Source organism: Salarias fasciatus, chromosome 10 (assembly GCF_902148845.1).
Source record: "Salarias fasciatus chromosome 10, fSalaFa1.1, whole genome shotgun sequence".
Classification (NCBI taxonomy): Eukaryota; Metazoa; Chordata; class Actinopteri; order Blenniiformes; family Blenniidae; genus Salarias; species Salarias fasciatus.
This window is the reverse complement of record NC_043754.1, coordinates 17,254,038-17,275,578: the sequence shown is the minus strand read 5'-3', so window position 1 is coordinate 17,275,578 and position 21,541 is coordinate 17,254,038. Positions and strand designations below refer to the sequence as shown.

General features: G+C 43.1%; 2 protein-coding genes and 1 long non-coding RNA gene across 5 annotated transcripts; 1 reads left to right on the top strand and 2 right to left on the bottom strand.

Moving 5' to 3' along the window:
- Nucleotides 1–5,116: 5,116 nt before the first annotated feature.
- Nucleotides 5,117–7,904, bottom strand: sod1 (superoxide dismutase 1, soluble). 2 transcript variants are annotated; one of them, XM_030101815.1, is made up of 5 exons: nucleotides 7,766–7,904; nucleotides 6,573–6,669; nucleotides 6,377–6,446; nucleotides 5,574–5,691; nucleotides 5,117–5,477 (listed from the first exon to the last, which is right to left on the bottom strand). In XM_030101815.1, exons 1-5 carry the CDS (start codon nucleotides 7,835–7,837, stop codon nucleotides 5,370–5,372), a joined length of 465 nt encoding a protein of 154 aa, XP_029957675.1. In that variant the 5' UTR covers nucleotides 7,838–7,904; the 3' UTR covers nucleotides 5,117–5,369. The 2 variants fall into 2 exon arrangements, with proteins under 2 accessions (XP_029957675.1, XP_029957676.1); XM_030101816.1 differs by having other exon boundaries at nucleotides 5,574–5,700; nucleotides 6,386–6,446; nucleotides 7,766–7,894.
- LOC115396063 (uncharacterized) lies at nucleotides 7,155–14,488 on the top strand. Its single transcript, XR_003932348.1, has 5 exons — nucleotides 7,155–7,225; nucleotides 13,171–13,626; nucleotides 13,813–13,886; nucleotides 14,161–14,195; nucleotides 14,359–14,488. It is a non-coding gene; the product is annotated as an uncharacterized LOC115396063 (long non-coding RNA).
- scaf4a (SR-related CTD-associated factor 4a) lies at nucleotides 9,506–20,153 on the bottom strand. 2 transcript variants are annotated; one of them, XM_030101784.1, is made up of 19 exons: nucleotides 19,996–20,153; nucleotides 18,333–18,416; nucleotides 18,187–18,231; nucleotides 17,936–18,097; nucleotides 17,711–17,843; nucleotides 16,896–17,032; nucleotides 16,592–16,777; nucleotides 16,355–16,440; nucleotides 16,139–16,223; nucleotides 15,785–15,961; nucleotides 15,370–15,449; nucleotides 15,023–15,213; nucleotides 14,791–14,891; nucleotides 14,381–14,494; nucleotides 14,118–14,274; nucleotides 13,805–13,932; nucleotides 13,461–13,614; nucleotides 13,197–13,352; nucleotides 9,506–13,065 (listed from the first exon to the last, which is right to left on the bottom strand). In XM_030101784.1, exons 1-19 carry the CDS (start codon nucleotides 20,023–20,025, stop codon nucleotides 11,894–11,896), a joined length of 3,378 nt encoding a protein of 1,125 aa, XP_029957644.1. In that variant the 5' UTR covers nucleotides 20,026–20,153; the 3' UTR covers nucleotides 9,506–11,893. The 2 variants fall into 2 exon arrangements, with proteins under 2 accessions (XP_029957644.1, XP_029957645.1); XM_030101785.1 differs by having other exon boundaries at nucleotides 16,355–16,437.
- Between the last annotated feature and the right edge of the window lie 1,388 nt (nucleotides 20,154–21,541).

The following is a 21,541-nucleotide window of genomic DNA, read 5'->3' as shown; positions in this document are numbered from 1 at the left end:
ACACTTGATGTTAGGTTGTACAATTTTTTTTATTGGTGCAGTTTTATTTTTTTAACTTCTAAACCAATTTTAACTTTGAAAGATTAATCAAGTAACATATGTTGGTGGAAGTTCATGGACTGGCAAGGATAATAAAAAGCACAAAGGTTCTGCAGACATCAATCAAAAACTGAAGAATAATAAAGATTCTGCTTGTTTTTGGGGGCAAAAAGTGAGTAAGTCTTTAGGTATCTTTACCACAGACCTTTCAGAAGTTAGACGCAGAGGCGTCTAAGGAATGTCACCGGAGGTCAGTTCCTGACAGAATACTCAGATGTCAAATACCCAATAAATTCAGATTCCTTGCCTTCCCAATGGATCAATCACTGCTGAAGATCCTGAAGTCGTTCTTCCTCGAAAGACTGATAAGTAGCTTCTCGAGTAAAGGTGAGAGTTACAGCCATGCAGGGTTAGCGGTTCAAAGGTCAAACCGACGAACTGCTGTTTGACCATGGATGAGAGAAGAGTTGCAATGTGTTAAGTCGGCCTTTGAATCCCTTTGGAGTCATTCCCACAAAGGCTGCGTGGAGTGTAGCTCCGCCCTTCACCATCCTGAGGAGGGATGAAAGGCTGCTGAATGGAGAGAGGATCGCACAAAGTGAAAAAACACAAAAATATCCGCCTAATTTAGAAATGCCTTCATTTTTCGGGACTTCGCCCTCGTGCACAGAGCTCGTGGGTCAAAGGTTAGGTCACAGGGGCCTTTTAATTAGTCTGTCTACCAAACCAACCATGTCTCAGAGGATGGGCACCATTTATGGCATCTCACCCCTGACCTATGGCTCCTGGTCTCTAAAATATCCCCACAATGTCAGTAGTAGACAGTTTAGCAGAAGGTGAACTTTCACACCCAAGACTGGAGGAAGGTCAAAGGGGAGTTCCTACCGATACCTCAATGGGAGCATTCAGGCGAAAATAGCTGCCTGCATTTCTTTCTAAGCTTACATCTGTGTGCAAACGGTGTAGGCCAGTACCTCCAGAGGACTGCTGTTTGCAAGATGATCGTCCTGCCTTAGATTAAATCCTCAGCGAATCTGCCAACTCAGTGGAATCTGTTAGGAAACGCCACACGTAAAAGAGATTTTCAACTGATTTATAACTGGGTGGAACACTTTTCAACTCCGATAGATCAAACATTCAGACCGAGGACAAGTAGGAACTTACTCATTACAGGAGCTGAAAAACTAAGCAAACATTTTCCACAAGGCACCAGTAGATCCTTGAACAAAAGCAAATTAGGTAGAACGGCTCATCGTGTTTAGGTTCAGATGTACAAAAGCCATATTTCTACTGTTGCTGCCCCGGAGGAGAACAGCACGAGGCCTCCGCCTGAAATGTGACCACACTGGTTCCAATTCAGCCGGGCGCCTTCAGGAGTGAAGCTCCTAAACAGATGCACAAAAACAAAGTGTGCTCGTCTTCTCGGACGCAGAGAAAAATGCACACATGTTCGCACAAAACGCACGTTAGCAAAAATGCACTTCCCCTTGCTTACATAACTCGGTTTAGAAGAACAACTGCCACCTCTGACTCATCGCTCTGCGAACTCTGCAGGGACGGTAACACCACCGAGGGCTGAAGCAGGCGTGGCTGTGGAGTATCAGCCGAAAGCATAACAGGTTTTTATATATCACACACACACACGCGCACACACACTGAAACTACGTACTCAATAAAAGTGCTGAATCTTGCAAGACTGGTTCACTGGTACTCTTGGAAAATCAAGCGTGTTGGCTCAATCTGAAGCGACGGCGGCTGAAGGAAGAATCCTAACCGTTACCTTTCACCTGCGAGCACGCCACTGACGTGCAGTGGCAGTCACGCCGCAGAGCCTCACAGAAAGTACAGCCTGTTTGCATTGCATTCCGGGATTACTCAGAATTGGACGACACGTGCTCTTAAGGCGGACGCCAACAAAAGCACTTTCTTTGTCTTTTATTGAAGATTTTAACATCTATGTTAAATGAATGAGCAACACAACACAGCCAGTTGTTTAGATCGCATTGCATTACTACTTTATGGATATTTCCAAATCTTATATATTGTGTTTTCATAATAAGCATTGCTGGACTCTCCTGCTGTCATGGCCTCTCTAACTCACTGTCAGCTACATTGGTAGTCTCTATTATTCATCACCTCCACTCCCAGGCTATTTATACCGGCTTTTACAGTCAGTCTATCTTTCTGCTCTGCTGGCTGCATCTGTCCACACTATTACAGCTATCTCAACATGCAGTTTTGAGCTGCTTTTGAGGTCGTGGTCTCAAACAGCACGACTGCAGTTATTCAAGCAACGTAAGCATTTCGTGGCTAACTTTAAGTTTCTCCTGTTTGGAATTCTATTTTAACACTGGTAATATTTATAGAAATATGAATAAAATCATTTGTAAAATACTGCCTGACATTCCTCAATTTCTGTTTGTCATTTGTTTAGCACAGCAGTGAGCAGAAAATACAGTGAGGGAAATGCTTTGCTACATGCCCTGTCACTTGTATGACCATTGAACATATTCAGGAATACACATTTTCCAACTTGGATTTATGCTCCAGACACTCTCTGAATTGCTTCTGCATTCCTCGCCAGAGTTTTAACCTCATTGAGGAGTGCTTCCAATCAATTTTCCCCAGACGAAAACTCAGAGTCACGTCATTTCACACGGGAACATCCACCATTCCCAAGCAGACGGTACGGTTTTTAGAGCTGCAATTCAAAACAGTCATGCACTGGCTATTTGTAGGTAGTCATGTGTATACTGTTAGCATTCCTCCATATGCACTGCCTGTGTGTATGTGTGTGTGTGGGTGTGTGTTTATTGGTGAGGGTTTGGCACAACTATTCCGTGTGCTCTGTGACAGATGAAGATTGAACAGCTTGATTACAATTTTACCAGAAGTTTTTTTCTTATTGCAACACACTGATTCAAGTAACTTGTTTGAGAAATTCTTGATATTTCATGTGTGTATACGGTACCACAGGTCATACTGTGCAGTCTCCGGTGTGATAAACTAGAGGATGCGAGTGAAATGACAATGAGGAAAAATTGTAGCATTGCCATGTGGACCTTTTCAGTAAACACAGAAATGTCCATCAAGACCAAATTTCTATCCTGGTAGGGACTAAATCTGAGGAGCCAGCTCTGATGCTGCATCATGCCACTATTTTTGCTCCTATTTGAGGTAGAGTTACGATGCCCTCTACAGGGCGATAGTGCTTTATTCAGACAGCAGCTGCTTAAAACGGGGCGTCAAACTCCTCTTCGCCCAGAGGCCACACAGCTCAGTTTGACTTTTGAGCAGCAGAATATTAGCATAAATATATTCACAACGTTTGCATTTACTTAAATAAACATTTGACAAAGCTCAATAAGGTGCATAGCTTTCAATGCTGCATAATTAATGAGTTAATGGACAGAGTTGTGTCCCCTGTAAATAAATTGGAAACAGCAGCTACTACACTGCCTATACAGAAATTCTCTTCTTAGTTAAAATCTCCCCCTTACCTGTTCATTCCTTGAGCTGGATTGAACCCTCTGGGGGCCGGTTTTGGACCACGGGCTGCATGTTTGACACCGCTGATCTGCAGTGCTGCATTCATGCCTACACACACAATTGTGAATCACAAATTAAGCTGAAATGTTTTTGGACTGAGGAAGGAAAAAAAGAGTGTCTAGAGAAAAGCCAAGCAGCATTTAATGCAATTAATCTACATTTAATATAATTTTACAGAATGCTAATTTCCCTTTTAAATGGTGCCACAATTGTAAAGAACAACTATTTTGAGGATGAGAAGAAAACTGAGTAAATGGGCTGCACACATGGAAAACTGACAGAATCTGTTACCATTGTTGTTATGAACTAGTTCCGCAGGTTCTCTCTGTTAGTTTGTCAAACACTATTGTTCATAGTTGTTGTGCATGGTTTGCCTTGTCCGTGTCTCATTAGCAGATACAAACTTTCAGTCTTTCATCACTATATGTAACTGAAGTCTGTAACTCATTCCTGTCAACAAGTGGTGGATGATGTTCATATTAAAGAGAAACTGGTCCTACCTGTCCAGTAGATCTTCTGGCTGATTTGCACAATCGCCCCATGTTATTACATCACAACTCATCAATTAAAGAAATCAGCATTGAACATTATACGAACTTAACTCGAAGTACTAAAATATTTAAAGTACTTTCATTAGGTTCGGTTATCAGAAGAAGATCCCTAAAGCAAGTTAATCACATGAAAGCCATTGCATAAGTTTGCCTTACCTGAAAGGCTCTTTGTATTGTGCTGATCATTTCCTGGCTGATAATCCCAACAAGTGGAATCAGGAAGGATTAAGTAGGGGGCCATAATCCAGAATCATTAGGGACCCCAAAAAACAGACATTGAAAATTTTTACTTTCAAAATTCAGATGTAGGGGTAGGGATCCTCTTCTGTGATTTTCACCATTTATTCCACTTCAGTGGAGTCAGTTTTAGAGATAATACACACCAGTAATTCGCACCAGTGCCCTCAAAAGAAGGTATGGACACAATATATGAGGTGTGTTGAGCAAACAATTGGTGGGTGAAATGTTCAATTGTTTCAAAACACCAACCTACAAGATTGCACCTATTTTAACCTGTTCAAGACTGAGTTCTCCTACTATAACAATGTTAAATCTTAAAGCCACCATAACCTTAGCCCATCTCCATCACTTCAGACCCCAAACTGAACTTTGGATGGAAATGTTCACTTTATTGGACCAACCACACCTAATGAGCATCCACACTGATCAACAACACAGCCAACAGACATGAAGCAAGATTTTTCACTCCATCTGTTGGGGGGGGGGGGGGGGGGGGGGGGGGCATTTCATTTAGCAGTAAAGTGGGCAAGTGGGAAGATTTGAGAGTTTACCAAAGACCAGATTGTGATGGCTGTGACAACAGGGTCAGAGCATCAACCCTGCAGCTCTGGTGGACTGTTCCAGTCTGCAGTGGTGCGGATCAAGAGGTTCCCAGTGGTCATACTGTTATTGCTGATCAGTGCATGACAGTCTGGGGGAGACAAGTGATTGCAGTGCCAAAAACAATAATTACAGACACATCAGATCAAGTATTTATTTACATTTTTAATTGTGCGTAACCAACTCTTTGGGACCAAAACTAATATGCACACATACGATAATGTCATTAGAAACAGACAGGGCAAAGCATGGCTTATCTACTTTCCTGACTAGTCACACAAATTCTCAGAATTGAAAAGGACAAAATGTCACATTAAGTAGCTACGTTGGTCGTATTAAGTGCTGTCGGGATGTGCTGCTTCCAGTGCTTCACTGTTCTGGCAGACTTGATTACTGAGTGATTCCGATGACTCCACATGCCAGACGTCCACCAGCATTGCCCGTCTTCAGGCTCTCGTCATTTCCTCCTTTTCCTAAGTCGTCAGCCTTCTCATGAATCTGATGGACGGAAAGAAAACAGGTGCGAGGCTCAGTCATTTTCCAGATTTTGTGTCACAAAGGGGTAAAAATATAAAAAGGATGTCACTTCCGTACCACCATGGTTCGGCCAATGATGGAGAGGGGGCCTGTAAGGGTGAGCATCTTGTCTGTGATGTCTATCTTGGCGATATTATCGCTTCCTGCAGTCACATTCCCCAGGTCCCCCACATGTCTGTTTACAAAAGGAAAAAGGTTTGCCTTAGTGATTTTAACATTAATACGTAAAGAAACGCTTCTTAAATCATGATAAATACTGTATGTGTACCAAGTGCTTTAATATACAGGTTTAAGAGAACTGAAGACATGCTACCTAAATGCTATGACAAAATATGACCATGTCTGGACTTTCTTCCTGTATGTATTCTAATGTCAAAAGAGGTCATCTGTTTCACTCAGCACAAGCAATAGTTTGAACTTCAGAGTCAGCTGAAACTGCTAATAAGGAAGGAGAAATGTGTCTGCACAGCAACATTACTTCTTGCAGCACTTTATAAGATTCTTCATAATTTTAGACAAAATTTCTGACTGCTGAAAATGAATGCGGCACATATTGTCAATTCTTTTTTGCTTTTTGATTTGATTTTTTTCATAATATTCTCCTCTCCTTCCTTCCTAATTTACATTGGCTGGAATGGGGCCATCCTTTTGCTGTCATCACAACAATCACTAAGCTTTTTGCAGACACCTTGTAACTTCAGATACTCTTATCTACTTAGTGCAGAAGATCCCCACCTGATCAGTTGAATGCACTGACAGTTCAGTCAGTCTGAGACAATATGTGTTGTGCACAGAAATAGATCGGTGTCAGTGTATCAGTGATATTGTGCAGCACTGTCTCTTAGATAGATTGAGCTCACCTATCGACATCAGTAGGACCAGCATGACTCTTGTTGTGGGGATTGAAGTGGGGTCCAGCACTGATGCACCCTGGGAAAAAGAAACAGATCTTACCCATGTAAAACAAGCAAACGTAAGCAAAGAAGCAACACCAACTTGCCTGTCTTGTGCATTACAAATGTACAGCCATACACACAACTATGGTCAGATGCTCACCATTTGTATTATCTCCAAAAGCGTGCACGTGGAAACCGTGCTCGCCTGGTTCAAGGCCTTTGATTTCGCCCTTCAGCTTGACAGGGGACGCATCATTCTAGCAGGTTGAGAAAACACACTTTATCAGGACATAGCACAGACAACAAAAAAAGCTGTCACAGCCAGATAGCTGGGAGGATTCAAAGCTAAAACAAAGTAAATGGGTAAGGAACGTAACAGGTTACAGGCAGTCAGTCAAGCAAAACAAAAAACAAATCAATTTCATACAAATAGTTACACATTTGGAACTGCTAAGAAACAAATAGAAAACAATGTTCAAGAGATCATGTTCCATTCTTATGCAACAGTAACACCACCATACTTCTGAGGATTCATTCAACTACAGCAGAAGGGCTGCAAGGTATTTCTGGAAAAATAAACTTATCAGAACATCAGATGACCATCTATTACATACATAACGCTAAGTACATGAACAACACTTCAGTGTCTCTAACTTGTCAAACACAGCCGATCCTAAACCAGTTACTCTGGTCAGGGGGTTAAAGGCAGGAAAGTGACTCAGCAAAATTTGTAGTACTACACCGAGGGTGGCAGGAGTCATGGGCGTTTTCAAGCAAGAAGTTTTCCTACAATCATTTAACAGAATTCACATTGTGAGTATTTTTTTTCAAACGATACCGACAATGACAGTTGCTTAACGTCAGAGACGGTAATGTTGAACTTGTGTAACAGGCGTTTATTTTTTTAAATCGCCTAGTTACTCATTAACAAAACACGGTCCTACGGTGACCAAAGGTTGTGATTTGAGCAGGAAGCCACTGATAACAGCAGGCGGATTAACCAAACATTAGTAAGTCGCTTAATTTAAGAATGCCAAAACTGTCTGCGCACTTTTTTATGCTAACAGACGCGACAGCACCATTAGCACAAGGTACGCAATCCACCAATAAAAACCTGCACGTGTTTGCCAGATCTGTCAGAAATGCACGCGTGGTCACCGAAAACATGCATTTTTGTTGCCAACTGTTAGCTTCCCTCCATAAAGGTGATCTTTATCAATGACTAGCTTGTGATTTGAAAACTTAGCTAGCTTAGCGCTCGGATGTTGAGGCTGCAGGGAGGAACTTGGACATTTTCTGTAAATAACTCGACTCTGGCAAGTGTATCTCAGAATGTGGCACCGCATGCCTTACCTCCTGCTCGAAGTAAACCGTGCCGGTGGTCTCCCCGGCTCCTTTCAGCACGCAGACTGCTTTCAGCACCATCTTTGCTGCAACTTCACTCTCAAGGAACCTCGGCGTGCTCCTGCCTGAGACAACCAACACTATTGCCAAGTGGGCGGGGGCACGTTCACGACAGCCAATCAAAAAAGGGGACTGTTAAAATACCTCCTTCTGATTGGTCTCTTATTATTACACGTGAGTACGTTAATATCGTTACAAAATACAGAATGTCCGAGTTTTAATTCACAGAAATTAAAAGCTATTGTGAAGTCATATAATTAAACTCTGATTAGTTTTGACAACTGAAGTTGACAGCCTCAAACAAGAGTACCTTCCTGCAACCTGTATCACTGTATCAGTGACGGACGAATGAAGTGTTATTTTATCTTACCCTGCTGCAACGCTGGCCTGATCAATTAATCCCTAAACTCACTATATTGTCGTGGGAAAAATATATAGAACAGCACAGGATCAAGTCCGACTTCTTTATTTTCCTCCTCTTCTGAACTCTCTTCCTGACCTCATCCACTTTCTCCCCTCATAATCTCTTATGTCCATAATGTATTACTCCGCCAATAGAAACTAGTACCTAAAATAACATTGCTTCACCAATAACATATTACTGTATCCCATTGCATTTTACCACTTCTTTAGATGAAATTTCCTATGTATAAAAAACAAATAGCTCTCAGTAGGTAAACAAAGAATTACCACATGACAGGAGAGAACAAAAATCACATAATTGAAGGTGCCATAAGTTTAATACAAAAATTATTAAAACCATTCCCATTTTTCACCTGTCATGAAGAGACATTCCCTTTAAACAATCTGTTGTCTTCACCAACAATGTCTTTGTCAAGTTTGTTTCTTTCAAAATGAGTTTGTAATCTGGGTCAATCTGATAAAAATTGGTGACAAATGGGGACCGAAAAAGTCAAGTCCTGGACGTGGACGAGAAGATGGTTAAGTATGATGACATAGCATTAAAACACTAACATCTAAACAGGTGATGCGCTGGGTGGGAGAGGTCTTCAGGATGGAAGTGGTCCTTCTCAGGCATCTGGAGCTGGCAATCTCTTTCAGGATGAGAAAAGGGCAGCTGATGATTTTTTTGGACTGATAATGGCCTTATAGGGCCTTCCTGTTTCCTGATGGACCATGTGAAGTATTCAGAAATCACAAGTATTAAAAAGCAAAAACCAAAGTTGGAGTTGCTTCTGATCTACTTTTCATACTATAAATCCTGTACAGATTGTCTTTTAACATATCGAGACCCTGCATTTTTTTTATTTTGCCGAGTTGCCAGCCATCACTATAAAAAATAAGATACTTTCGAGGACAAACTCTTAAGTATATGGCTGTAGTTGGATCAAATTATTATAGTGAAGTAACCAAGCATTCAAAGCTCTTTGTGTAAACAAGTCTCGCTGCCAGGCACGAAGAGGAGGAAATAACTTGAGTGACAAATGCTAGTGTGTTGTAAACAAGTGTTTGGGCGAACTGTTAATCTGGGTTAAGAAAACATTCCAAGTACAGCAGGTCTGATGAATTCATGTCTGGTAAGTAGATGTAAATCAGGTGGAGCAGATGTAGTGACTACAAGCATCTCAGATACCACTTCCTGTATCTCAGGGATGAAGGGATTGAAGTGTGCATGCATCAATTTACATAAAAAAAAAAGTAAATGCAAACACAAAGAAGTCAAACAAGTTGGTACAAAAATAGTTTATTAAAAACCATTTCCTATGGCTGAAATATTGAAGACTTTTAATGTCAATGTCTTTTGTATTTTTACCAAATCATAGAAACATCTGTCTTCACACCAGTAGGAGTTAAAAACGTTAAAGCAAAGGGCCTCTGTCGTTCCTTCCGAGACGACTTGTTTTGCTCAGGTAAAGAAATCACAGATTATTAACAATAATTACCATGACACCTCGAGACTCGCCAGTGATACAAGCATATTTACAGCAGTGTCTTGAGCAATACTCTTCATATCATCGCTGAAAATTCACCCTCGTCGCCTCCGGCTGCAGAATACGGACTCCTCACATGAGAACATACTAAAAGCCCAAACAGTTTTTCCTCAATGGAACACACACAAACTGTGTAGGATGTCGTTCACAAAAGGAAACAAATAAATCAGTTACAGGTTTATATTGTATTTTTCAGTTTCCAAAACCAAGTTTGACTGATGTACGAACAGAAAATTAAACAATTCAGTTATAGTTTGATTTTAAGTTCCTCCTGCCTTTCCTGCAGTCAAAGGAAAAAAAAAAAAAAAAAAAAAAAAAACTTAAATGGACACAGGCTCACATATGGCTGCTGTTCACCCTTTATGTTCACTTTAAATTAAAAGCATGATGGATTTCACCTTGATTAGTTCTTTTTGTCATCTGAGCAATTTTGAGCAATGGAGTGAAATGTTTCCTAACTTCAAGCAAAGCGTTCAGCTTCAACTGCCGGTGTAGTTTTCTTTACTCTGAAATTCACAATCGGCTAGCTGATAGCCAGTACATCAAAGACAAAGATCATATCCCTCTTCACAAAGTAACAATGCTTCCTTTCCCAGCAGTTCTGCAAAATCTGTCACGCGTAACATTTAAGGGAAATCATTTGATTTTATGTCGTGGCTGTATTTGAAACAAACTACAAATGAATACTCACTGCCTAAATGTATAAAGTGAAATGTGTCACATTACGACTCTTCCTCACTGTCCTTTGACATTCTTACATTGTGTTAGTTGAAAAGTCTCTTGGCCTGCTAGTCCATCATAAGCAAAGGCGGAGTGATTTAAATCTTAAGTTTTGGCCGACTATAGCTGGTGTCACATACTCGTAACAAAAGGTTTGCTTTGAAGTGACAACTGAAAAGTGAATGAAGCATGTGACGCGTGTGCATTTTCTAAACTCTACCAAATTAGTCAATAATCTAGAAAGTGTCAGTACAGATAAAATGAGTACATTTAACATAACATCAGATATAACAGTCACAGGATCCGACCGTCTGGCAGAATGACAAAAACACTCGTCTTTATTCTGCCTGACGTGGTTCAAAAGGTGAAAGAAGATGAAATTCATGAGTGTGTTCACACTTGTCAGGTTTGATCCAGTTAAAGCAAAACCCTTGAACAGTTACTGAGTTAATGTTTCCCATTTGAGGGCATGTCAACGCTTCCATCTGTACCCTGGTGGACAGAAATGGCTCTCGGCTGTGATGTGAATAAATTCTAATGGGAATCTGATCGTAGTAGGGATCAAAGAACAATCAACTGATTTAACATAGAACACTGTGGACTGTAGAAACTGTTAATCACTGGTGCACCAGAGGAATTTCTGCTGCTGTTATGACTCCATACAATTTATAGTCTTTTAGTTCTTAGTTGGATTAAAAAAATAAAAATCAGCACACCGCAGTGTTTTGGGAGGTACTTGCAGATGACACATCGCCACAGAAGAAAAGAAAAAGTATGGACCAGAAAACCGGACAAGTGTGAACACATTGAGCGTAACTGGCTTAATCTGGTACTGAATTTAAACCAACATCCACGACAACGCTCTCACTGAGAGACACGTCTGACTTTAAGGCCACCACAGACTTTTCAAACAACACTAAGTCTTTTGTTTTTCTTTTCAAAAGGCGCTTCAAAGTTTGCTGAGATGATATTCAGTGTTTGACATGGCATTGTGGTGCATTAATAAAACTTATTCTAAAAGAATTTACATCGAAAATTTTCTGTTGACACATAAATGAGGACGCACATTAAAAATAAACCAATTAAAACAAAAACCCAAACATGAACAGAGCCGAGTTAACATGCACGCACTGTTCGTTGTTATAACGTGCAGCAAGGAGGGGAACTACAGTTAAGAGCCAATTTGGTTTTTTTTGGTTTTTTTCAGACCAAAAGGAATGGCTGATTATGTGGAGCCAGATTATTTTTTCATGTGTTTTAGAAGTGGGAGGTTTGTTTGTTTGTTTTGAACAAATTGCATTACTGCCCAAAAACTGTCAATTACCGGTCGAGAAACTGATGAGTCAGAGTCCATCTCTGCAGCGGCTTTTTTTTCTCTCCTCGTCGTTCAGTGATCCACGGTCGTCTAAGATGCTGCTTCTTGCTTTTCTTCTGTGGGCTCACTCTGAGGTGCCGGCGAGGGCCCGGGGGGCGCCGGATCTCCTGTAGCCGGAGTTTCCTGTGGAGGCGCAGCTGGCAGTTCTGATTCGGGCTTCTTTTCAGGAGCCTGCACGTCTGCTACTTTACTGTCTGCGGACGCCACGGGAATCACACGAGGTTGCTCTGTGCTGTTAGAGGTCCGAAATTTTTCCATGCTCTCGATTTCAGCCAGTCGGTCATCCTTATCCCACCGCGAGGCCCTCTCCCGACGCTCCGGCCTCCGTGGCCTCTCTCCTTTCCCGTCGGCTCCTCTGCTCCTGTCACGAGTTGCTCCTTCCCCTCGCCCTCTTTCTCCGCCCTCGCCCCTCCCCCGTTCCCTCTCGCCGTCGTCGCCCCTCCCTCGTTCCCTGTCGGTGTCCAGGCTGCTTCGCCTCTCCCTCCAGTCCCGTCTATCTCTGTCTCTGTCCCGATCTCGATCTCTGTCCCGATCCCGGTCTCTTTCCCATCCTCCTCCACGGTGGTCCCCTCCGTCTTCCTGCCAGCCTCCCAGCCTTTCCCTGCCATCCATTTTATCGCCGCCCCCTCCTCTCCCGCCATCGCCAAATGAACGTCTTCCACCTCCAAAACCCCTGTCCCGCTCTCTGTCCCTGTCCCTGTCTCTATCCCTGTCTCGATCCCAGTCTCTGTCTCTCTCCAGCTCACGCTCCCTGAACCCTGGCCGGTCCCCCCTGAACGGTCTGCCTTCCATTTCCTCTGGCCCTTCAAGGCCACGAGGGACTCCCGGTCTAATAAAGGGAGGAGGAGGTCCTTGAGGAGGAGGTAGAGGGCCGTGCCCATGAGGAAAAGGAGCCCTTATATTGGGTGGAGGCGGCATCCCGAACCCTCCTTTGGGGGGTTCATGGTGGATGATTTGTGGATGTGGCCCTCGAGCCAAAATCTGAGGAGGCAACGGGGGCATGCTGGGGTGAGGTGGTCTCGGCGCATGAGGTGGAGGGAAACGCTGCATGTGTGGTGGTGGGGGGCCGGGAGGGCGCTGGAGTGGAATAATACCGGGGCGTGCACCCAGAAGACCACCAGCAGGGGGCGGGATGTTTGCAGGGTGCCCACCAGGAAGGGCGCCTGGTGGTGGTCCACCTGGAGGTAGGACTACCTGGTTACCTGATGGGGAACAGACAGGGAGGTTTTAACATGGTGATGAGCTTTTAAATCCGCCATCAATAAAGCACAGCAAATATTAACCTAAGAACTGTATCTGTTTCACAGAGCTTCACTCTACGACTCACACTCACCCAAATGTCCCATCTGGTTGTTGAAAATGTTTGGACCCTCGAGGACTTCGTCGGTCTTCCTGCTGCCCAGACCTGCTGGGTCCAGAGGTGGATCTTCAACACCAACTTTGGACGGTGGTGGAGGGCCTAAAGGCATGGCACCTGGTGGAGGAAAACCTGGCAGAAAAAAGGCAAGTCTCTCTCAAAAAAAAAGGCCCAAATCAGCATGAACTTCAACTCCGTGTAAGGAGGAGAGAAAAGGGAGATGGATGCATGAGTTGCTACCTGGCGGCATCTGCAGAGGGTTAAAGCCAGGTCTCAGGAAAGGAGGAGGGGGGACACCTGGCGGGAAAGAAGGCGGAGGCATGCCTATGGGACCCGGGAAGACAGGAGGCTGGAGGGAACCGACGCCGACCATCGGTTGCTGCATTGGTGGAACCTGAGAACATAAGTAAAAGAATCAGTTTTTTTTTTCTAAATCTTCCAGCACCATAAACATACTCCGATGACTCTAAGCAAATATTCAAAATGAAGACATAGATAAATATATGTCTTATCTATAAGTGAATTCATTGTTTTATAACACAGATTAGCATTGAAAACTGAAAATTCAGACTCCGTGGTTTCACCTGTGCAGGCAGAGGAGCTGGCGCAGCCACAGGTATCACTTGTGGCTCTTCGTGCTGCTGCTGGTCTGAACGACCATTGTGGGTAAGCTCTTCTGGGAGGTCCAGTGCCTTCCTCACGCTACTCCACTCTGGAAAAGATGCACATTTTACGAAAAACAAATTAAAAACTGAGTCAGCTGATATCAGGAATACACAACTTTAGCATCAAATCCTGACAGCCAGAGGACCACAGCTCTGTATGTTTATTTGTGTATACATGTTTCAGAGCCAAGTAAAGCTTTAATATGTTGCTAGGTTTATTTAAAGTCGTTACCTGGCGATAATGTGTCAACATCCAGTATTCCTCCTTCTTTCAGCTCCTCCAACTGGTCTTCCCTGACTTTAGACCACGGTATGTATGTGACGCCAAGCTCCACATCCCAGTACTGTTTGAACTCAGCCTTTATGCCTTTGTTCAAAGCCCAAGCAATCTGGTGAAAAAGGCAAAAAAAAAAAAAAATTAAATTAAATTATATAAATGAAATAAAACCAGATGTTTTCTTTTTGGTTCACAGTTCTTTGTAGCCACTCACTCACCTTGATGGATTTCTGGTTCACCTTGTACGACCCTCGGCTGAGCTTCTGCAGAGCCCTGAAGGCGTCTTGTCGATGTATCATAACAATGTAAGCACAGCCACGTGGAGGAATCATCTGAAGATGAGGAAAAGACAAATGAAAAAGAGAGTAAAGCTTCCTTTCATTATAAAACGCTCCATTTTAAAAACAAAATTCAGCTCAAGGTGCTTCACACCAGACAAGAGAAATACTATCTTGTCTAATAAACAGGGCAGAAACATTTTCTTGGTTATACAATAACTTCAACTTCCTAATGTTCGTACAGACAACTTTGCATAGATTAAACCGAAACCAGAAAAACTATATCGGATGCCGCGATGGGACACTTTCACAGTAGGGTTTGCGTAACTAATCTTTATGAGCCCACTCACATTGATGGACTCGATCTGGCCAAACTCTTCAAGTAAACAGGCCACGTCTTGCTGCTGAGTCCTTTTGTCCAACTGGCCCACCCAGAGAGTCGTACTGCAAACTGGGAAAAAGGGAATGCAATGAAATTATTTATCTCAATACCAGACAAAAAGGTTCACTTTTTGTTTTCCTGCTAATGTTCTGAATCCTTTACATTTGCTTTGATAGAATTGTGCTCAGATTAAGACGTACTGCTTAGTGTCTCGTTCTTGGGAGGCGGCAGGCCTTTCTGCCGTCTCTCCCGCTCCTTCTCTCTCTCCCTGCGCTCCTGCGAACGGGAGCGTGGCGAGTGGTGGCGCCTGTCTCTGGAGCGCGAGCGGGATCGTCTGTGCCGGGATCGACGAGAGCGGGAATTGGACCGTGATCGTCTTCGCTTAGGAGATCTGAAAGAACAACAAGGAAAAGATCAACTCCTTGTGATCCAGTGTATGTTCTTCAAAAATAAAAAAGCACAATCAATATACCACAATATCGGGGGAGAGAGAATATTGCTGTAAGAGCCTGGTTCAAAACATTATAATAAAATTAGAGGGGTTTACCTGGAGCCAGAGCGCGACCGCTGAATGTGTCTGCCATCTCTTGATATCATAGATGAATGGTCCATATCCACTGACAGATCCTAGCGCAAGATGGAGAACACGTTAACTTCTTTGACACTGGATAGTGAATGCACCGCTTTGACAAAACCAGGCTTCCAGCAACATAATTTCACACCAAAAATGACAGTTTTAATTACACAACCAAACCAGGAAGTGCTAACTTCCAATAAACATATGCGACAGAGCAAACAATGTCAACTGTATTAATTTAACTAAAAGCAACTTCCCTAAGAATCACATTTTATTAAACAAAAACAAAAAAAAAATGCATGTACATTTAAAAAAATGTGTGTAAAAAAAAAAACCTTTCTAGATGCAGTTATTTTATAAAAACCTGTTCAACTATGACATATACCTGTTGTTGCTGGGCTGAACCGTGTAAAGGAAATGCCCCTGGGAAGCCTGGAAGCCCAGTGGAACCAGGGAGGGGCTGTCCAGGCAGAACGTGCCCCATGGGAGGCATCGTTACTGGGAAGGCTTGTCCTGGCGGTAACCCACAGACCTGAAGCTGGCCGTTTGGAGGGAGAGGAACCTGAGCGACACAACTGGAATAAATAGTGTGCTCACACAGAATCACACCCAATGTAAGGCAATTTTAACAAGCATGCTATTCTGCATGTACTATTTCAACACTTTAAATGAGGTATTAACAAATAAAAAAAAACAAAACAAGGTGGAGCAAATGTCATTGAAGGTTTGGTTCCTTTACCTGTTGTGTGTGGTCTTGTGACATGTTCACCATCGGTGGTTTAAAGTGCTCCATGTGCTGTGGGAAGGCTGGAGGCTGCTGCATGCTGTGATGGTCATAAAAATACACTGTTAGCTTTGAGACTTTTATATCACGCCTGAACATAAAATCAATCAAGCCTTCTTATATCTCAGCATCCTGTTAACAGCGGTCATCGTGACTGAATGGAGGGCTTACAAAGAGGGCTGAGAGGTGATTTCTTCCTTCTTTGCTTCTTCTCCCACTTCAGGCTCATCGTCATAGTCGAAACGATCAAGCAGCTTCTAACGCAAAGACACAAATTAAGTTGAGAAACGACTGACGATGGCATGTTGACAGATGAGATTTTCAACAGATTTTCCTTCATTTTCATATCTTATTAATATGAGAATTCATCCTGTAACCACTAAAGCTGACGCAAAAACACACCGTCACCTTGTCAAAAGCTGATTTCTGCTGCGTAGGCTGAGTCGGCTGTGAGGGCAGCGGAGGATGTGGGACGATCATGCCTGAGCCGGCGGATATGTTTTGGGGCTGTGTTTGAACAGTGTGGAGTGGAGGCTGAGCGTTGGTCTCGTGTTTCAATGGCTGCTGCTGAAAGTTTTGGAGCATTTGTTGAAGCTGCACAACAGAGAGTGAGAGAAGACTTAGTAGTGGGAGTGAAAAGAAGTGCCGGGTGATAAATAATAATAATAATTGAGGCCAAAGCGAATGCCGCTTCGTATTACAGCAAACACACCTGCTGGCCCTGTGAAGACTGGAAGAGCTGTGCCACCGCAGCAAAGGCATCAGAGTTGTGCAGCTGAGCAGCAGATGTCATGGTGGAGTTTGCAGTTACTACAGTAACTGGTTCTTTGGCTGGAGGAGGAGAGGAACCTGAGGAGAAAGAGGCACCATGAGCATGTGGGCAGCATAGATGCTCCTAAAGCCACTCATGGCTCATTGATAAGAAGTGACAAAACTAATCAGAAGAGGTTCAAATGCATGGCAAAACTGCATCCATACATACTTTGTGAACAGCCACTGCTGCCCAACAAAAGCCAATCAAAATGTTTGCTCCCTTTAGTATTTATCGTCTTTCCTTCATCATTTGGACAACATCAAAATTAAAATAGGACATGTACATCACAAACATGCACTGTAACTGTGCAGAGCTTCCACGATTTCCACCAAGCCACCGCTCATTTTGCTGACCTGATGTCTGACTGGCTCAGCCAGATGCCAGTAGCTGTGCGGTGGATAATGCAGAACTCTGCATGACACCTTGCAGTTAAACATTAAACCCTGAATAGAAATTGATCACTTTTTCAGACTTCCAGGGGAAAAGTCCATTGTATATGAATTCAGTGGAACATCATGCCTCTTTCTGCATGTGCAGGTACTTCAGGGGTGCAGAAGGTGCACACTGGAATCTAATGACAGTCACATTTAAATGACAATGCAAAAAAAACAACCATGCAAACAAGCAAGGAAAAAAAAGGCTCTGTACTGTGAATGCAGCCTGAGAGTGAACGAGACAGCCTCAGAAATGAATGAGGAAGACACTTGTGTTACCTGGCTCATCTGTGCCTGCATACGGTGCGGCACCACTGCTGGATCCAGCTGCCATGTCCAGAAGAGGCTGAATGACCTCGATCTTAAACACTCCATTCTTCTGCCACAGGTTTAGCACTCGCACAATCTTACTCTGCAGAGAAACAACACGAGATAAATGGCTTTAAGAGAACAAGAGGAAAAGCAGACCTACAATATTCTGAGATTATTGATCCATGCTCTTACCTTGTCCTCTACAGGGCAAAGGCAGAGGTTCTCAAACGTTACGGTAATGTTTTTGGTGAACCTTGGGCCAAACACATCTTTGTCCGCTCCAAACTGGTGTCTGGATTGCCTAACGATGGAGTCCACCACGTAGAGCCCTGCTACCTTATACTCAGGCTTACACTGGATGAAGAAGTGAGCAGAAAACAAATTCATGTATTCCTGTTTTGACAACACCAAAACATTTCTGTCTAGACTCAAGTTTCACTCACCTTTTTGATAAATTTTTCCACAATCTGGACCACGTGTTTGTAGAGCTGAACAAGAGAAAAGTGAAGATGTCGTCATCTACACACAGTTTTAAAACATAAGGAAGCATAAATCAAAGAAAGATACAGTAACATAAACTCTAACTTACTTTCATAGCTTTGATGGCCGATTTAGTGATGGAGATCATCTTAGCCCGAGATATTGGGGGCTTAGAGTCCATCAGTGAGAATAGCTAGAAAACATGGACAATCAATGAATGAGATGGATAAACACAACATAGGAAAAAGAAAACAAGCACATACGCCAGTGCTTGAAGAGTATCAACTCAGTTTATCGCTTCAAGCACACTTAAATGGGAACACAATGCAGAATATAATTGACTGTTTTTAAATGCAAGCTAGCAGAAATATCACCTTTTACCAGTATTTCATGGCTGAATCAAGCATGTGTAATGAAAACTGTCTTTCAGCTTTTGCAGTTCCTGTCCTGTCCATACTTTTTCTGAAGGATTACAGAGATATGTACAGCAGTGAAATACGTGCCCACTGTTTTTCATTGTCACCCTCTATCTATTAAATAATTTCACTCTGGGCTGAATGAAGAATTTCTAATCTATTATATCAGATATTCTCTTATTGGTTTACAACAATATAGATTGCAATAAATTCATTTCATTGCTCAAGGCTGTGAACTCAAAAAGTACAGCACAGAGCTACGTAGTGGATGAAGTGCTACTGCAGACATGCAAAAAGAATATCCCCAATTCTCATTTCAGTTTGCATGTTTTTCATGTGCCTGGATGGGTTTTCTCCAGGTATTCCTGTAAGATTCCTGTAAGGTTAAATGGAGCTGCCATACTGTCTGAAAGTGTGAATGAATGAGTTATCTGTATCATTGTGATGTACTAGTGTTTTCAACCATAGTCCGGTGGGATTCATGGTGGATGTGTGGCACACAGCCACAAAAATAACTTCACACAACACAGCCATGTTTCACAGTCAAATAGATGACTACCCCATAGCTTGTTTTGAGAAAAGCAACATAGCAAAGATGCAATTACATTTGAAATATACACGTCGAGTTTACCAATGATTTGCAACAAAGCATACCCACAACATCAATAAAAACACTGCTAAAGAAACTAAAATACACAGAGAAAAGCATCACTTGGCCCTAAAACAACAATAGCCTGGTGCAATTAACACAACCAAGCCACAGTGGCTATGGGATTTTCAATCAGGTATTCAGCCTGAATGAAACTCAGCAAGGGTCCAGGTGGGGTTAAAGTTGAGGCAGAGCCCCTCATAGAACTCCAGAGAAACCACATTCAGATGACCCGAGCTGGGATGGGACTCCCTGCAGGCAGTCGCCAGGCCGCACCACAAAGCTGCATCGACTCGACTCAGCAGCGACACGTTTTACTCAATAATGAAGCCGGAATGGACAGATAGCTGGCTACTGCAGTATTGTAGTATGCTGTGTTGTTGCTGAAGTGGTTGCAATGATATCAACAGCACTGCTAGTCACCTTAATTCACTCCCACAAGCTAATGCACCGGCGGTGGAGCTAGTGTTGACCCTATATCCGCGTGCTTCTTAACTTCATACCACCGAACTCTGTTTAGATAAGCTAACATAACATTGGCTGAACGCGGTAACAGTATCGTGCACTCGGACTAAAACTGCATAAGAAGTCCAGGAGGCTCACGGAGCAGGCCCACCAGCCCGAACTGCTCGGCTAGCCCCGCTGCAGCGCAGCGAGCGGCAGGCTCGGTGAGCTTCGCGTGCCGGCGGGCTTCGCGAGCGGCTTACCTCGTGGTTAAAGGCGTTGACGGCATCCATGATTGCCGAGCGCTCCGAGTCGCCCCCTCAACTCCCGATTCCCCGTTCACTGCGATGTTTATTCAAGGAAGGGTCGGCACAACATGTCCGCTCCCGGTTGCTAACGCCAGTTAGCCTCGCATTGGTGGTTGACGGGACGGCGGGCACGGCAAAGCATGATGGGATTTCGGCTTGTTGTTCCGGGGTTTGTCCACTAGGTGGCGGTGTAGTGCCGGAAGGAGACTCAGTCCTGTCCCATTGAACTGATTGACATTAAAAACGTGCATGCAGATCTTGTGCTCCTTTACTCTGTGTTTTGAAGACAACATTTTCTGGGTGACACATGTTGAATACTTGATGTCACATTGAAAAAAAAGTGAAATTCAATCCAATTCAGCCTTATTTATATAGCACCAAATAGAACACAGTCATTTCTAAGCACTTTTACAGAGAAAACCCAATACTTGCACATGAGCAAGCAAAAGCGTCCGTGGAAAGAAAAAATTTGCTTTAAAACAGAGGAAACCTTTGCAGAACTGGGATCAAAGGTGGCAGCTTTCTTCTATTCTGGGTGGGGTGAGGGGACAGAAAGAGAGAAAAGGAGAGGACAGAGATTGATTCTGTGAATCAGCTCAGCATTGCTCCGCTTGCTGCAGGTAGTTCAATGCAGGAGGCTTCAGATCACGAACCTCGGGGATCCTGGAGGGAGGCAGAGGGAGAGAGAGAGAAAGAGAGAGACTACAGGAGAGAAAGTTCATTGACTAAGGGAGTTAATGGTTAATTACACATAGAGTGAAACATGTCAAGTGAGAAATGAGAGAAGAGAAGCTCAGTGCAGGTCCTCCAGCAGTCTCAACCTATAGCAGTTTCTCTTAAAAGATGGCCCAGGGAGGCCTGAACCAACCCTAACTAGAAGCTTTTACTACATTGAAAGGTCTTAAGCCTAAGCAGAGACAGCCTCCCTAACTGAAACTGGGAGCTGGTTCCACATGCAGGGGCCTGACAGCTGAACGCTCTCCCTCCTGTTGTACTTTTAGAGAACCGAGGAACCTCCAGCAGGCCAGCAATCCAAGAATGAAGTGTTCTCCTGGGGTAGTATGGTACTAACAGCTCTTTAAGATATGGTGGGGCCTGGTTGAAAAGAGCTTTGTAGACAGGACAAAGAACGGTTCAGAGCAACATTTACCTATTTTACTGGGCTTTAGTATTTGTTTCACATTTGAAATACTTATATAAAATATATATTATATTACAATATTGTTGTCTGTGTCTGTGTAATTGTCTGGTTATCAAATCCATTACTACCCCAGACCAATACCAATATGTGTTTAGAACAGTGAGGTTTTTCCCTCTCAAATTCAGACAGATGTTGGACGAAAAAACTAGCTTAAGTCAAAATCTTTTTTTCATGCATTTGTTCATTAATCTTTGAAAGCACTTTATCCAACTCAAGGTCGTAGAGTCAAAAAGACTCACATTTATTTTTTGATGCAATTTTGACTCAATAACTATCCTCACATGCATGTGCACTGTGTCA

Bases quoted from the DNA above. Each gene is read 5' to 3' on its own strand.
- scaf4a (XM_030101784.1), bottom strand. From the start codon at position 20,025: ATGGATGCCGTCAACGCCTTTAACCACGAG. The intron at 15,962-16,138 runs GTAAAGGAACCA...TGTGTCGCTCAG, and splicing joins CACAAGACCACACACAACAG to GTTCCTCTCCCTCCAAACGG. The intron at 15,214-15,369 runs GTAAACCCCTCT...TTGTTCTTTCAG, and splicing joins CGGTCGCGCTCTGGCTCCAG to ATCTCCTAAGCGAAGACGAT.
- sod1 (XM_030101815.1), bottom strand. From the start codon at position 7,837: ATGGTGCTGAAAGCAGTCTGCGTGCTGAAAGGAGCCGGGGAGACCACC. The intron at 6,670-7,765 runs GTAAGGCATGCG...TCAACCTGCTAG, and splicing joins CGGTTTACTTCGAGCAGGAG to AATGATGCGTCCCCTGTCAA. The intron at 5,478-5,573 runs GTACGGAAGTGA...TCCGTCCATCAG, and splicing joins TCATTGGCCGAACCATGGTG to ATTCATGAGAAGGCTGACGA.